The sequence below is a fragment of the Dermacentor variabilis genome, chromosome 2 (assembly GCF_050947875.1).
Source record: "Dermacentor variabilis isolate Ectoservices chromosome 2, ASM5094787v1, whole genome shotgun sequence".
Lineage (NCBI taxonomy): Eukaryota > Metazoa > Arthropoda > Arachnida > Ixodida > Ixodidae > Dermacentor > Dermacentor variabilis.
The window spans coordinates 19,855,917-19,872,301 of NC_134569.1; the positions used below are offsets into that span (position 1 = coordinate 19,855,917).

At 40.8% G+C, this 16,385-nt stretch overlaps 2 protein-coding genes across 2 annotated transcripts; one reads left to right on the top strand and one right to left on the bottom strand.

Moving 5' to 3' along the window:
- Nucleotides 1–916: 916 nt before the first annotated feature.
- Nucleotides 917–12,475, bottom strand: LOC142571471 (osteoclast-stimulating factor 1-like). Its single transcript, XM_075679839.1, has 8 exons — nt 12,277–12,475; nt 11,877–11,923; nt 11,657–11,774; nt 9,557–9,648; nt 8,156–8,275; nt 7,075–7,153; nt 6,896–6,994; nt 917–1,095 (listed from the first exon to the last, which is right to left on the bottom strand). The coding sequence occupies exons 1-8, from the start codon at nt 12,320–12,322 to the stop codon at nt 1,043–1,045; spliced, it is 654 nt and encodes a 217-aa protein (XP_075535954.1). The 5' UTR covers nt 12,323–12,475; the 3' UTR covers nt 917–1,042.
- A 198-nt stretch (nt 12,476–12,673) lies between these two features.
- On the top strand, nt 12,674–15,351 carry Hsc20 (iron-sulfur cluster co-chaperone protein HscB-like protein, mitochondrial). Its single transcript, XM_075679840.1, has 2 exons — nt 12,674–13,105; nt 14,956–15,351. The coding sequence occupies exons 1-2, from the start codon at nt 12,683–12,685 to the stop codon at nt 15,325–15,327; spliced, it is 795 nt and encodes a 264-aa protein (XP_075535955.1). The 5' UTR covers nt 12,674–12,682; the 3' UTR covers nt 15,328–15,351.
- The last annotated feature ends 1,034 nt before the right edge of the window (nt 15,352–16,385 follow it).

Below are 16,385 nucleotides of genomic sequence, written 5' to 3' on the forward strand. Positions count from 1 at the left end.
GCATTTTAGCTATCAAAACTTTGCCCCCTGTTGGAAGCAAAATTTTAATTTAGGACCTCAAATTTCTCGCAAATGTAGCTGAAGATTCTGCAAGAGTCATATTCACAGATAATTGGTATTATTCAGGGTAGAGTAAAATACATTACTTCTGTTTGCTTTAGATGTCACAATCTATGAAGTTTGCAGAATTGTGGTATCACTCTTTTTTTATTGCTGAGTTAAGGTTTTTGAGTTTTTGTAAGAAACAGAAACTGATGGCCTAAATCAATAATCTGCTCCAAACAGTCAGCAGATTTAAACCTTCTTTTAATGCAGCAAGTCTCATCAAGATTGGTGCACTTGATGCCAATTAAAATGATTTCTATGTTCCTGTGTATTTAATATGAGCTTCTGAGCTATAGCTTCCTCTTAGCAGTACATATTTCTGCAGATGTTTCTAGTTCAAATTACTGCAACTTGGCACCTGCTCTAAGCAACACACTATAGCCAAGCCTTTGATAGGTTTTTTTATTTGCGTCCCGAAAACAGTGGCTGGCTTCTGAATTAAGTTGAATGACAAAATGTTAACAATTCGCATATACATGCAAAACCACATGTGCAAGATAAGAACCCATGGTGACAGAACATGGGCAACCCAGACCAGAGCAGTCTGCCTTTCACACTTGCATAACTCACTCCCCAGTAATTTCATGCAGCATGTTGTACTCTTCTTGTGTTGCAGTACAGCCTTTTTCAGTGTTTGTGCTTGGTACTTATGCAAGATAGCTTAACACACACAGGATACAATTTGCTCCCGATTAATTGCATGCACCATGTCACACTTTTGTTCACCTGCAGTATAGCCATTTCAGTGTTCATGCTGGGTACTTACTCAAGAGACATAGTGAGTATCAAGCTATGATCATTCAACTGCAGCTTCAATATAAAAACAGATTTAATGCCACGTCAGTTGAATAAAATTCTTATGCATTCTGCTCATGCATAGTCCTTACTGTAAAAACAATCAAAGTTGGAGCCTTGTGAAATGGGCATCAGTTATCGGTCAATTTGAATCCTCATCTGACTGGAGGTACTCTTCAGGATCCGTAGAAATGGCTGAAAGAGAGATATGAGAACTTTAAGCTTCAAGCCACAACACTTAAACAATAGGATGTGAATATGAAATTGATAAAAATCTAAGAAACAAGAAAACGTGCTGGAATTGGAGACACACTAAAGTGACATAAAATGTTTAGTGTGTGTCGTATACCGCATTCTATAAGTCACTAATGCAACATTCTGCCTGGGTTCAGAGCTCTAATCTGTTACTATGGCTGGTCAGTCCATTATATTCATATTAACTAATTGATGTGTCATATTGTGCCAGTTGCTGTGCATTCACATAAACTAATTGTTGACTCAATAGCTTGGTTGATACTTTCATACCTCTGTTGGCCACATCAAACTTTGATACAGTGGTGTTTCATTACATTTTCTATATAAAATGTACTAATTCCATATTTGTATCTGCAAGGGTTGAAAAAAATGTAACAATGAATAGGTCTTGGGCACCAGCCCTCTGAAGTTGCATGCTGTTCAATGGCTCGTGGCCTTGACTCCTTCCAATATGCAAAAGGGTGGCAGTTTGGGCTGCTTGGTGAAACATTGTTTGGACAAGGAAAAATCATTTCTAGTGCGCAAAATGTGGGAACAAAGGAAGAATGCGACAGGACAGAGTGCACATTAACAACCAAGTTCACTGCCAAGATGGTGGGAATATAAGTACACGTACAAGAACACACACAGATATTGATATTCATTATCTAGTAAGTTAATAGAAGGCGTATTCATGCATTTCACCTGCAGTATGAATAAGAAAGGCCTCATGAATTTCACGTGCCGTTTTGTCACTGTATTTGGCCGCAACTTGGCAATTGTCAAAACTAGGGTGCACTTGCTTGTATTTACAGCATGGACTAAGTTAGGGTCCCTTTGTAAGTGCGTAAACTTTCATTTCGCTTCCAGGCCACACTTTCAGAAGAAAAATTTAAAAAGAAGTATGTGGAATGCACCACAGGAGTTTTCTAACGCATTTTTTTATCGTGCGGTCACGGCTACATTGGCCAGACAGGGCGGTGGACTAACGACCACCTAAGCGAGCACGCCAATGTGATGCACAGGTCTGTAGGTACCAGGACCACCTGGTAAGTCGCTCTTCTAAGTGCAAGTGCGCCCCTATTTTTGACGATTGCCAAGCTTTGGCCAAATACAGTGCCAAAGGGCACGTAAAATTCATGAGGGCTTTCTTATTCATGGTGCAGGTGAAAAGAAATGCGTGAGTGTGTGTTCGATTAACTTACTAGGTGATGAAAACCAGTATCTCTTGAGATGATACTTGTTCTTGTACATGCACCTATGCAGTTACTTCCCCCCTCCTTCAGCTCCCCCTCCCCCTCTGACTGTACTTATACTCCCGCCATAAGAGCAACAAACTTAGTTGTTAGTGTGTGCTCTGTCCTGTTACCTTTTTCCTGCCTTCCTGCCTTTTGCACACTGAAACGGATATTTATTTGTTTAAAGAATCTTCTAATATGAACTCCTGTGGTGTGCAATTTATTTGGTGCCTCGACTTTGTGAGTTGAAGTGAATATGAAATCACATACGACAAGCCTCATCATGGAAGGACATGTACATTATAAGTGCTTGCATTCATATACAATAGAATGGAACAGTTAGTGAGTTGGCATCTTTCCTGGCTATAAATGACACTCTATCTTAAGGGGGGTAAGGGGGGGAATAATATCGAGATTTTCAAAAAAAAATGTATTTTACAATTTTATTTACTTTGGATTCGTAGACATATAAAGAAGCTCATTACCAAGTTTTGTTGCACTCTGCGCCGTAGAAAAGAAGAAAATTAGCTCTCTTCTTGTAGTGGTGGTGCACGCTTGTCGTCGAGAGCGCCCATGAACATTGTATTCAAGACGCAACCGCAGGGTAAAACAAGAAACTAAACACTGAGTGAATGACCACATTAGAAAGTTTCTTTTTCACGCTTTTTAAATCATGGGAGACCTTCCATCGAGAGTACAGCAGATCACAAAGTAAAAACTAAAAAATAAAGTCATAATTCAGGCTGCGGCACGCTTGTCTATGAGCACAGATAATGGTGCTGCAACATTATAAAGCCTACAAAAAAAAAAGCAAAGACGACATGAAGCAATTGCTGCAGAGCAGGTTTACATTGAAGAGGATGGTCAAACCTATGAAGCAGGGCGCTTTTATTAATTAATAATAATTCTTGGTCTTAATATAAGATAGCGTGTTCTAAAATCTTTAAGCTCATTTTTCTCAACTTGCACTTCTTGGCTGAACGAAACCTTTAGGAAAACTGTCATTTCCAAACTGCTTTGCCAAAAGCTGCTTACAAGGTGGTTTCTAAACTGAAATGTTGTCAAGAACAAGGTGAGGTACTTTTTAGATCCATAAATATTTTCAAACACATAAATTATCAGATGTCTGAAATACAATAACAGCAAAAGAAATGAACTTCGTTTTTAGAGTGATGACATTTTTACAGAAATGACATAAAAAATATGCGACTCGCCTTATCCTGCACTATAAACCATCTAGAAGGTATCTAACCACAAAAAATTAGTATACACTTATTATTTTTGAAATGATAGTGTTCCTAAGTTGCCATACTTGATTGCTCAATATGACACCTATAAGCTCTTCTCTCTTCATGCTAGTGCGCTGAAATTTAGAACGTATTCTAACGACAAGAAGATAAACCATCCCTAAAATTTTTATCAAAATTGGTGCAGCAGTTCAAAAGTTGACTCTTCAGCCCCGCATGCCCCTTAAAGTCTGAAACAGGGCTACTCGGTACAGATTCAGGTGTCATATGCGCCACTGTCCACCCTCTTTTCTTGTGTTCTGCTTGGCACCTAAGACACCATGATGTCACTGTGCCTGATCCCAGCCTCCTGTGTCCACTTACAAGAAGATCTTGGCCAATGAAGACACTTGTGCCAAGTACTTTGCATAAAGCTGTCTACTTGTCCACCTCCACTTTGAGCAACACCAACTAGCTTAGCTAAGCCAACATAATGAAGCTGAACGAAGCTGAAGGTTCATCAAAAAGCTCCAGTAGCACCCACTTAGTAAAGATCACCAGCCCCTGCCTCATTACTCACTTATATTACTTATGTCAAAGCAGACACAAGTACACGCAAGCATTTCTTTAATCCACATTTTTCGAGAAGCAATGATGCTTGCTTTCATGATCTGCTAAGAACTAGAAGTGCTAAAAAAAAATATTACCGTGCTCAAGTTATTGTGGCTTTCTAATGCATCAGACACTGTATCTCTTTAGCATCATTTATATTGTTAAACAGTACTATATTGTGTTGCTTGCATAACTTGAGCCAAGCGTTTACTGTTCTAGGCCCCATTTCTTATTTTATATGAAAAGGAATGCTATTTTGCGAAACGGACAGCCAACTGCAAAATTTTTTGTAGCACAGAATTCATCAAGGCTTGAGTTTTTTGCAACTTCACCACTCAGCCTTGAATTTATATGAGAAATGTAATGGCCATGTGGGGCCTTTGATTTAAGGGAAGATGCATTGGATGCAACGAAATCTTATTTAAATTTCCATGCTCCCCATTCCATGCTCCGAAAACATTTTTTTTATTTGGAGTTGCTCTCTTGAGCCTGAGACAAAATGACAAAATTTTAACAACAAAAAAGCTCAAATTACTGCAATAGTAGAGTAGCTTGCTGGGCCACTTGGTGCATGGTGAACGTATAATGGTTTCCAGCAAGTACGGACGTGAGCACAGGAAGTAGAAACAGACGGGACAACGCTGGGCTTACAACTGAACTTTATTGTGAAAACATTCCACAAATCTGCGCCACACATGCGTATACACCCAAGAACAATAACAAGGTTTGTAGACAATTATCAGCAAAAGTTCTACACGTACACAAAAGCGAAGTCACACCCCTTCCCTACAAAGGCAACAACACGTGGATTAACATGATAAATTTAGAAATTGCAGTTCTTTATCATTGATATGAACCAAAGGTTCACTCACATATGCATGCGCGCCCAACTTTTTAATGTGGAACGCTTCGCTAATTTCTCTTTCCATAGTGGGGAGAGAGTGCAGCAAACTGTGTGAAAGTGACCATATCTGCAATGTATGCAATTATGCACACAATGCACTTTGACGAAGTAAAAAGGGTGGGTTCAATGTGTACGGGTAAAACCAATGCAATGTTGTTCACATTGACTTAGCACCAACTCAGAATAACCTTCACTTTCCTATTCTAATGAAATGGCTACCTAAGACAGGCTGACAAACCTGTCAAATATTTAAAGGTAACTTTTCTTGCATTCAGTATGGAGACTGTATATTATAAATGAAAATGTAAAATTTAATTGTTTGCATCATGCAACCCTTTGTGTAAGGCTTTCTTGCTGAAAGGAAGCCCATCAAATTATTTATGACAACAGCCAGACCCTGCATTGTGTCAGTGCTGCTCTGAAGACCCCGCTCCAAATGAATCTCCATCATGATGCTTCAAGCTACAATTGCTGGGACAGTGATAACTTGGATTTCGTGAGCAGGTCATTGGTACCATGAGCTATAGCACACACGCCATGAGCAAATAAGCACTATTAGGTTCATTCGATCTACTCACATCTTTTTCGTGGGTGTAGTGGTTGCAAACAATTCATTTTCTTTAAAGCGTGGCAGAAGAGTTTTTAACATGCCAGAGCATTTTAGCATGCTGCAGATTTTGTGACAGAGGTGCCGTTAGTGCCACCCAGCATATGCATGCTATTACTGCCACATGGCGGTTGACTTAGTGCGTGCTTCTAAACATGCCAATTCAGATTAATCTATTGAGTGAATATCAATCAGGTGCTCCAGGAGTTAGTCTTACTTGTGGCCAATCCAGGTTTTGACATTTTAGCACCGTCTTGGCAGCAAGCTTACTTCCACCAGCTAAGCCAGCACTGAGGTTGTCCTGTCAAGTTCATTGGTATAATCTAACTGAAGGCTTCACATAATATGATTTTGATAAATGCATAGCTGGCAATCATGCTTGGTGCTTTTCAGTTTATTGAGTGAGAACTGCCAATGCAATGGGTCATACCTTGCCACTCAAAAACAGGATTACAGTGTCTACAGTTAGTCCTCTGATGCAGCTGCCAAGAACTGCTGGTAATTGAAATCATGAAGCTTTAGCACCACATCATGCATAAGAGGCCATGAAATTACATTTCAGCAGGCAATTCCTGTGCTGTACTTGAGCCTTTCCAAACGCCACGCTATATCCGAGCTTAGTACTTCTATCTTGTCCATTATATCCAACATGTGTTCATGCAAGCTGTGCCGGCTCAGCCAATGCTGGCATTTGGCTTCACATTACTACAGCCTGGCAGGGCTGAGTCGTTCTTAGTGACAATTCATAACCGGCGTCAGCATCCAGCTGCACATATTCACCAATGCCCTGGTCACAAAGCTGTTCCAGGGCTCTGATGCAGGCTGCATTGCTGGCTCTTCTCTGAATTACATTTTACAGCAACCCCACCACAGCAAGCAAGTTCCCCTTTGTTGGCCAATATCACTGCATAAGAACAACTGTGGAACTCCCTTTAACTTCGCTGCAAAATGTTGGCACAATTTAGCACAGTGGTGCACTGAGTGACCACAATCGCTCCTGTAACTTATGCTTCAGAACCACAGAAAGTTGACACAGTTGTTTGTGTTGTCGACATGTGATCAACATGGCCTATTATTCAGAGAAATACTAAATCTTTTCCTCTAAATTTCATGCAAATTTGCAGCAGTCTAGAAGCAACCAATAAGCAGCATAATATGTGCAAGGAATACTCACAGGTCCTCTGAGATGACTTCAGTAAGGCAACAGTTTCTGGATCACTTGCAAGTTCGAGTGGTGTTCTTCCTTCTTTGTTCTTTACATTTTTGTTGGCTCCTGTACATGGCACACAACAAGAGGTGTAGGTTGCAACAGGCACTTCCATGCTCAAGTGAAAAGGAAGAAGTGTCACAAACCTGCAACAAGCAGCATGCGAACAATGTCGCTGTGTCCCTTCCAAGCACTAGAGTGGAGCGGCGTGTCACCAAGTTTGTTCTGCAGAAAACCAGGGCCAACATCACTCTACAAAAGTGACCTTTAACCTTTGTCTTCTGTAACTTATAGAAAAACCCATTAAATTTTAAGCGATATGTTCATCTACTGCAAGCATGGCATCACTGTCTCTGGAAAAAGCCTGAAACAGCTGAGTTAAAACCATTTTGTGGAGTTGCAGCTTCAAACGTGATGAATAAGTAGGAATGGCATGGACAGCTTGTGTCATATCCCTACTTCTTCCTCTTCATGCACTTTTACGCTGTAACACTAAGAGCATATCACAGCTTACCAAATCTGACATCACATGTGACCTGTAATCTACATGTTCATACGTAATCCAACTTGTTGCATAATCTCACAGGTAATCTGGCATGTCAATGCAGTAGATTTCCCCGATAAAAGCAGAAATTTGAATGCGGAACTGAAACACACATGGATTTGGAGGCCAACCGGAATTAAATTTTGGTCTGAATAAAAATCTTAGTGTTCTGTAAGGTAGACAATGAGCAGCCTCCGTGCAATGTTTTATGTTTTAGATACAGCTGTATGCATCGCAATAAGGCTAGCAAAAGTATATAACTCATACCAGAACTGGAAAAAAAAACACTACCATTACTGCTCACCAGAAATGACAGAAACTGGAACACTGAGAACCAGCATAGGTCGTTAGCATAACTTCCAAGGCTGGGTAGCATCCGTGGCATGTTGAAATCATCGGGGGCAGTGGCCTTGCATTTGTGTAATATTTGCTAACCACCAGGTGCTTAGGTGCTATTTAAAGGCTTTTAATCAAAAAATTAGACAATTAGCAGCCCTGAAGCTTTGCCATATGTTTCATTTCATTTGCAACCATTTCAACCAATTTACAACCAATTTAGTCAAAGTGAAATTTCATTACAATTGATCTTTAATGCCATCAGCCACTGTTCTATGCTGATAAACAACGGCCTCCACATTATGCCCATAACCCAAAAAGCCCTGTAGGTCAGGTGATATACACACCTGTACATCAACTTGAACCCCAGTTATGGAAAGCAATATTTGAGCACACTCCACATGACCTCCGTGTGCTGCCCAATGCAATGCTGTGCACCCAGCCTTATCAAGGCTATTGACTGAAACCTGAAACGAGTGCATTGATATGATCAGAAGAATGTGTTAGCACAACAACTTCAAAGAATTAAAAAAAAGTACTTTTTTACGTGCCACAGTCATGATCTGATTATGAGGTGTGTGCTGTACTGGGGGCAATGGATTAATTTTTACAACCTAGATTTCTTAAACGTGCAACTAAATCTACGTACACAAGCGTTTTTGCATTTTGTCCCCATTGAAATGCGGCCACCACAGCCGTGATAGAAACTGTGACCTTCAGCTCAGCCAAGTGCCATAGCCACTTGCCTTCCTTGGATGGTAGAACAAGAACTTAACCTTCTCTTTGTACAAGGCATTTCAGGGAAAACTTCGTAAGTTATCGCTGAACACAGCACACACGAAGATACATTTTCCAATTGCAGCCGAACCTCAACATAATGAACATGGATATAACAAATTTCATGTATAACTTTCATTTCAGGTGTAGTGTTGCTTGCGTTAGCTTAGTGACCCTTCTTACTTTGTTTTATTTTACATTGTGTGTTTGTTCTTATCCTGCACGCAAATAGACTATTTCTTTCATGAATGGATTCGTTGTCACTTGTGTAACTGGACATGCTCTCATATACTTATACTATATTGTGCTTCATATTATAATTATCGTTTTAGGTGGTATTTGCCGTCGCTCTTGTCTTTCAATGTAATCTTATGCAGTTTTTCTACATGGTATTTGATATAACTGACATTACTGGTATTTGACATTATTTGACATTAAGTTTTACATTATTATGTACAATGCCTGTATCTGCTTCATCACTACTCATTGTGTAAGTGGAATTTGCCATTGCTATAGTGTTATATCACTTTGTTTTACTCTGTAGTTCAGTCAGGCTTTTGTTCTGAACAATTGATCCTTCTTGCACTGCATTTTTGTTTGCTCTGCATTTCATATTGTTCCTTTTATACACCTAAATTTCCTATATTGTGTTACTTCCAATGTATATCACCCACTCCTGCCTAATGTCTGGCATTCAGACTAGCAGTATATTATGGCATTCAGACTGGCAGTATATCATCCAAAAAAAAAAAAAAATTTCTTGTTGACATTAGTGCATAACGAATATATGCTTATAATGAATATTGTATATAATTAAATAATTAAGGGAAATTTTCATGGGATGTCGCTTTGTTATAACAAGGTTTGAGTGTAAGTATGCAAGACTAGCTAGTAGCTCTTCAACTTTACACATGCGTGAATGAGTATGTCATTTATGAATGTTAAAAAAAAGTTGTGTTATCAGGAACAACCTTGTTAGAGAGACATTCTTCTAGGAACTGCAGGTTGCCTCGTTTTGCTGACTCATGAAGAGGGTGAAGCACTTCCTCCGCATTCTCTTCAACTGCAGCAACAGAGAGCATGTGAATGAACAGTCAGACTGAATTCAAACCTTTTATTAAAGCAGTGTACAAGTTTTACATAAACTAACAAACCACTGCAAACTGTCCAATCATGCTAATATTTGCTATATATGATGTGTTTAATGCTGTTGCTTATTGTGATTACTTAAAGGGAATGACAACCAATTTTTATGGTACCCCCTTTTTAGTAAGATGTAAAGCTTACTTTCAGAGTGTCCAATCCTACAGCATTAATGCTGGAAACATTGTGGAGCGTTTTTAATCAGAATTTTCCAATCTGCAGTTGTGATCAAGTTTATGAAGTCATACACTAGAGGCATGCTGGAAACAGTGATGGGCGAGTGCAATAGCAATCCTACACTGGAAATGGCGACAAGTGGTAGTGTGATGTAGTTATGTTATTCATGTAGTGCTGTAGTGTGATGTAGTTATGTTATTCATGAAAAGCACAATTAGATGATGGAATTTTGTACCTCAGAGGGAGAACACAGAACTCGGGTTATTCACTCGCTCACACACATACATACACACTCACACCCATACAAAATCGCTCATGTGTTGTTACGTAATCAGCATCCAACTCTAGCACCAGAGTTTTGGCACATTGTAATACAACATACTATTTTTCATGGCTTTCAGTGCCAAATTAAAATTATAATTCTTACTTACACCGTAAACAGCATGCTTGATTCTATCATTATGAGCCATTTCTTTTAATTTCTATCAAGATCTCAAAACATGTTCTGGGCATTTGTCGGTCCCTATCTAGTTGCCCTAAACCTTTGATGCAGTTCTCACAATTATTTAATGCTCATACAAACTGCAATGCTGCATGTGCCTTGTAAGGCTACCTGTACTCCTGTCAAGCTACCTGAACACAGATTTCCAGCCCATACTGCCATTCGAAAATACCTCGCAAATAAAACTTCTAAATTGGCTGCAAGTCCACACATGCTATTCTGGTTCATGCTCGCCCAGTAACTGGTTGCTCTCTGCAGCACAGATGCCTGTAGAAGCAAAAAACATTCCCACAGATTTTAAAAGATGCCTTGTTTAAGCTTCCAGGTTGACTTATTCTGTCCGCACCTCTTTACTGCATATTGAAATGTGAGTATGCAGGCATTCTTGCATTCTATCTGCCCCAATCATGACGCAGTGGCCAGGAATCCCAATCACAACTCAGGCTCAGCAGTGGAATGCCGCTACTGTTGAGTCACCACAGTGAGTACTTTTCACTAAAACAGACACTGATGGAGAGAAAAATATGTACAGTGAACAATCCACTGTTGAGAAAACTACATGGTCGAAGAGATCAGTCAGTGCCATCACCTACGGCGGCCTTTTTTTCCTTCTTGAGACGCCGTAATGCCCAAGTACTAGGCCATGGATGAATATATAAAGAAAGCTCAATTCTGGAGCGAAGATGTTAACATGGGCTGGCAGTGCTGTCTCCTTGCCTCACACCGTGCTACTGCACTGTTTCAACTCTGGCTAAATTCTTAAATCAGACACAAATAGGCACCAAAAACGATATTCGTACCCGTAATATTGATATGTAAAGTGCAGTGTTATCTTTTCTTGCCATTTAATGTACGTTCTAGTGCACATCGACATGTCCACCTTGTGCCACCTTTGGTCATTGTTTAGTTGTATCAAAAGTGGTTTGCAAGAGTAGATTGATCGACGCTTAAATTAATGGGAAGCTTTAGCTTCTGGCTAACTGCACTTTCCCTCTTCAAATGCATATGAAATGCTCTCATAGACAGCTACTGAATCACTCTTATTGACATTTGTAGCATAATTAAGAAGAAAAAAAAAACTCAACCTCAGCAAATGTGAACAGCATAATTTTGACTTTTTTTTTTTGAGTTGATGGAAATCAGTAACTATTTTTAAAATTGATGCACAGTTTAGGATTCTGCATTAAATCTGCAACAAAAACAGATCATAGGTGAGTGCCAGCAACGCCATTTTAAACACAGTTCTTACCGTAATTACTCGGAATAAGCCCCGACCGACGGTCACAACGTGCTTTCCACCAGTTCGGATCGGACATCATGTCGAAAACGTACAGCAAGTCCCCTTCTTCAAACGACAGCTCATCTGGCTGAAAAACAAGGAGAATACGATCCGCATGTTCTGCTGAGACATCAGATTTCTATCATTTTCCTCAACAAAAGTTAACACGTATCCGGTCGGCCGTACCCACCTGTTGAGCATGGTATTTGTAGAGTGCTCGGAAGACTTTCACGCTGCCTGCATATAATGTGCAAGTCAAGAAAATTCATGAGCTCTTTTACTAGCAATCGAGCAATCGCTTCACCCTTCATTATATAAATTATGATTCAGGATTGCGTGCATTAAGTTCGCCTTCTTTCCATAAAATTAAGCCGCGATATTGAGCTGAACCGCGGGTGTGGCCTCATTAGAAATGATGACATTATGTTGCGCGATGTCATCCATTCCCTCTGTCGCCTGCATTTGGTGCGACACCTGTTATTTCGCGGGAGCTTTAACAAGTAAATACTGCATGAGGTTTGAATTCATACCAGCAGAGATAGGCGGTCGAAATCCTATCGCGCTCTCCAGCTAGTTTAGGTTCGACTTACCAGGTTTCGGTGGTGGTGGAGCTGGCCTGGAAGGTTTGCTCGACATAGTTTGACAATTAAGTCTTTCACTACTTAGCCAAGAAAAGTCACTCCGGTCATTTGCACCGAGTCAATTAATTCGCGCGACGGATTGCTTTGCAACGGACGCTACAGACGCCTCATTCCGTAGGTTTCCGCCACTACCAATTGCAGACGCTTGTTTTGGTTGTTTTTATGTTACTTTACTTCCGTTTGAATGACCAGCAAGAGTGACGTCTTATGTGGGCTCAACACCTTAGTTATATCGCATTTATTATCACTTTAATTGGTGTTCTTTAGATATTGTATGCATACATTGGTATAATTAATATAAAATAAATGTCATGAACGCCGCTAGTGCCGCTGCGGTACTGCCACAGTAGCGAAAATGGCGGCCCCCTTAAAGCGTTTTGCCGCTGCGGTTTCAGGGGCAAGATCTAGGTTTCGCTTTCCCGCTGCTGAACGTGCTGGTCAAAATCAACAGTTGCGGCCATCAGCCACCCGTAAAACATGTTCAATATATGCGTACAACAAGGAAAACTTGTTGGGAACCGGCCTTATGCTGTTTCCGCCAGCGCGGCTTGCGGCGCGGTCGTCAAGTGGAGCTTGCTGGAACTGCTCCGAGGCTCTTACGAGAACAGATATTATATGCCGTCGATGCGAAAGCCTCCAAGAAATATCTCACACGCTGAACTTCTTCGAAGTGCTTGACGAAAAGGCGAAATATGACTTCGACGCCAGTAAGCTTCAGGAAAAGTTTCGAGAGTTGCAGCGCTTGCTTCACCCCGACAAGTTCGCTACCAGATCCAAGGTACGGAACCGCTGATGTTCTCCGGCACGAATATAAATTTATATTTCAGCAACCTGCGGGAAATCCGCGGTCACAAATGTATAGCAATGTACCAATGTCAATACAACTCGAGCAAAATTATTCTGTTTAGTTCGTTCTTCGAGGCAGTAGTAAATAAAGCGAGGTTAAGGGCGCCTGTTGCAGCATGATCACAGCGTTTTGGCTTATGCATTGTGCAAATGTGTGTACTACGTGAACATGCCTATTCTCTTGAAGCTTTTTTGTTTGTTTGTTTGTTTTTTTTTTTCGAACCGCGCCGGGTTTAATGACCGTGGGTACCGCGATCTGGCTGTTCCCTTGCCGAATCGGCCTACCAATCACAGCAGAGCACGCGCGCAGCGCGCGCCGCTGGGCTCCTTTAGCCATAGAGTTTCTCACTACATTACCTATAGGGAAATCTGGCACTGCTGCGTTGTGGTATGCATGGGAATGCCGGTATATTGTGACTTCGGATTGGCATCGTTCTCGTAGAGACAGGACACCTTGAAGACGCGCTTGGTAAACCGTTCCGTCTGTCACAATGATTCACTTTCTACTAAAACAGCACGTGAAAAGCTGTTTTAGCTTTAGTATTACGCGAAAACATGTTTTGTTTAACTATGAGAACTTGTTATTGTGTGTACGACTACATGTTACGTGAAAAGTATCAGCGTGCCGCTAAAGTTGGAGGACAGACGACAAGGTTCGCGCTCGCTTTGAAACAGTTGGCCGTCTGTTCTTGCTTTTCTTCGGTTGGTTATGCATTGTGGGTGAGTAAAGATGTAATATGTGTGAATGGAAGCATTTTATGAAGATTTTACTTTGAGAGCGCGTTATTTGCGTAGCCATAGCCACGTTTTAGACGAAGCCTCTTACAACACCAGCCAACACGAGCCTCGCAGACACATATACCGTCATTCCCATGACGGCACGGCGCCCCCTTAAGAAACTCCCATAGACGGTGGCGCCAGATTACCCTCTAGGTGTTATAGTGAGAAACTCTATGCCTTTAGCCAACGTTCCTCTAGCACCGCCAGATGGTGCTTGCATCCGTGGCTGTGGCTTCAGCGGGAACTCCATAGAGTTACTATGTGTACTAACTCTATGGGTAACTCACGCTCACGCTCCTCAAGCAGGCTACTGTTTGTCACCGCCATTTTTGATAGGAGATGCCAATAAATCATCATCAGCGACGGTGCCGGCCGTGCGGGGGAAAAAAAAAAGAGTCAGAAAGCTAGCCTTAGCGCATCCGCGGCTACACGGTATTGAGGAAGTAAACGCTTTTTAAAGATAGAATGGATTGCATTTGCGCTACGTACGTGTGCGCGTGCGTCCGTGTACTCGTGTTTCGACTCTTTATGCACTCACACAAAGCATCGCTGTATATAGATTTCAACGACAATCTGCTGAATTTTTAACATTTTTTTCTCTCTTGTTTTCGTTAGTCACTTAACCCATACATCACATACAAAGGTATTTTGTGTTGTAGCAGTTAAATTGGATTGAATCAAACCCTAATTAGACAGATGTTCAGAGGAAGATGGAGAACACAGGATGACGCTGGACCAAACATTATTTTTGTCAGCGTTCTGACGAAAAGTCCCGTTGTTGAAATGCTGCCTCCAGCGACTTCCATTGTTCAACCACTGATGATCGCATGAGCACACCCTGTCTCATGTAAAAAAAAAAAAAACGGTAGGGGTAAGATTGTTAGCTTAAAAACTCCCAATTGAATTGCTCTCATAATCTGTGGAGCAAGAGTTCATGTTCATTTGTATTCCTGGAATTGCTCCTTACACTGCTACCCCTGCCATTTCTCTGTATGTTTACAGAAGGAGCAGGTTCTGTCGGACAACCTGTCAGCACTGGTGAACCAGGCATACCAGACCCTATCAAAGCCTGACAAAAGAGCCAAATATTTACTTAAACTTAGTGGGAAGGACCTGGACTCTGTTGTGCTTGATGCTGCATTCCTGGGTCGCATGATGGAGCTGAACGAGGAAGTGGCTTCTATAGAAGAGCAACATGACCAAAAGTCGGCAGAAGAATATCTGAAAATTGTGCAGACTGAAATGGAACAGGTGACTAAGCAGCTAAGTGCTGCATTTGAAAAGGACAGCCTTGACCAAGCTAGCATTGAATTAGCCAAGTTGAAATATCTTAGAAATGTAGAGGCAAAGCTGAAAGATGTCATAGAGCAATAAAATACTGATTTAGTACACTTCGAATGTGAATGCTTTAACTTGGTGTTATTTCTTTTTCTGTATATATAAACATCTTCTTTTTGACTGAAGCTGACTGGCATGCATGTATCATAGTTTTGGATGTTTGAAATGCAGTAGCAGTCAACATGGCCTACATTGAATAGGGAACCGATGAAATTCCACAGGCCGACATAGCTGTCATTTCTATCTCCCTTATTTCACTTAGGTAGACAAGTTGCAACGCAAAAATTGCATGGCCATGTTCTGTCAGCTGCTTTAGCCTTGCCAAACAGCAGTAACCATTGTTGCCATTTCTTTTTGCAGCAGTCCGTTAAATATTTTCTAGAGTTCACCTATAAACATTTTATTAACAAAGACATTTTTGAGCAGCAGAACTATCAAAATACTTCAACACAGTAAATAGTGGAAAACGCTGCCCATAATGTAAATATTTATGAAATCGCACTTGCTTACTCGAGAGCCTAGTGCACAATCAAAAGGTGAACGAGACGATAAGGATGAAGCACTGATTTTTGACAAAGGTCTTATTGCAATGGGACGCAAGCACACAGTAGACACTGCTCAAGACAAACCCGATTATGCTGAGTTCTTGAATATGGGGCACAGTTGGCGCTTCAAAGTGCCGCTGCATTACAACTTTTTCCCATATGTTACTTGTTCCCTATATATATGCTCCTGCCTGAAGACACTTTTTCCTGTGCTGCCCTTCAGTTTGTTTCGCATCTTCTTATACTGCAATATATACATTTGTGCATTTTTTCAGCAACATGTGGGTTCCGAAGAATTTTTGAGCAAGCTAGTGCACAGGCCTTCTCTGCCCTGGCAAGCAATAATTACTCAATGGCTTAAACAAGAATGTGTAAGGCAATTATTTGTATCATGCAAATCAATAATATGGCTCATTATGCATCTGCCTTTTGGTTTAATTCTATTTGATTTATTGTTTTGTGTCGTGAATATTTAGGTGCACCTGGAACAGCAGACTTTTAGTTTTGTTAATAAATTCTGTTAAGACAAACTTGTAATAAGATGAACAC

Coding starts and splice junctions, on each gene's coding strand:
- LOC142571471 (XM_075679839.1), bottom strand. CDS start 12,322: ATGTCGAGCAAACCTTCCAGGCCAGCTCCACCACCACCGAAACCTG. Junction 7,154..8,155: donor GGGTTCAAGTTGATGTACAG/GTGTGTATATCA, acceptor GGTTTTCTGCAG/AACAAACTTGGTGACACGCC. Junction 1,096..6,895: donor GAAGTCATCTCAGAGGACCT/GTGAGTATTCCT, acceptor TCTCTCTTTCAG/CCATTTCTACGGATCCTGAA.
- Hsc20 (XM_075679840.1), top strand. CDS start 12,683: ATGGCGGCCCCCTTAAAGCGTTTTGCCGCTGCGGTTTCAGGGGCAAGA. Junction 13,106..14,955: donor AGTTCGCTACCAGATCCAAG/GTACGGAACCGC, acceptor GTATGTTTACAG/AAGGAGCAGGTTCTGTCGGA.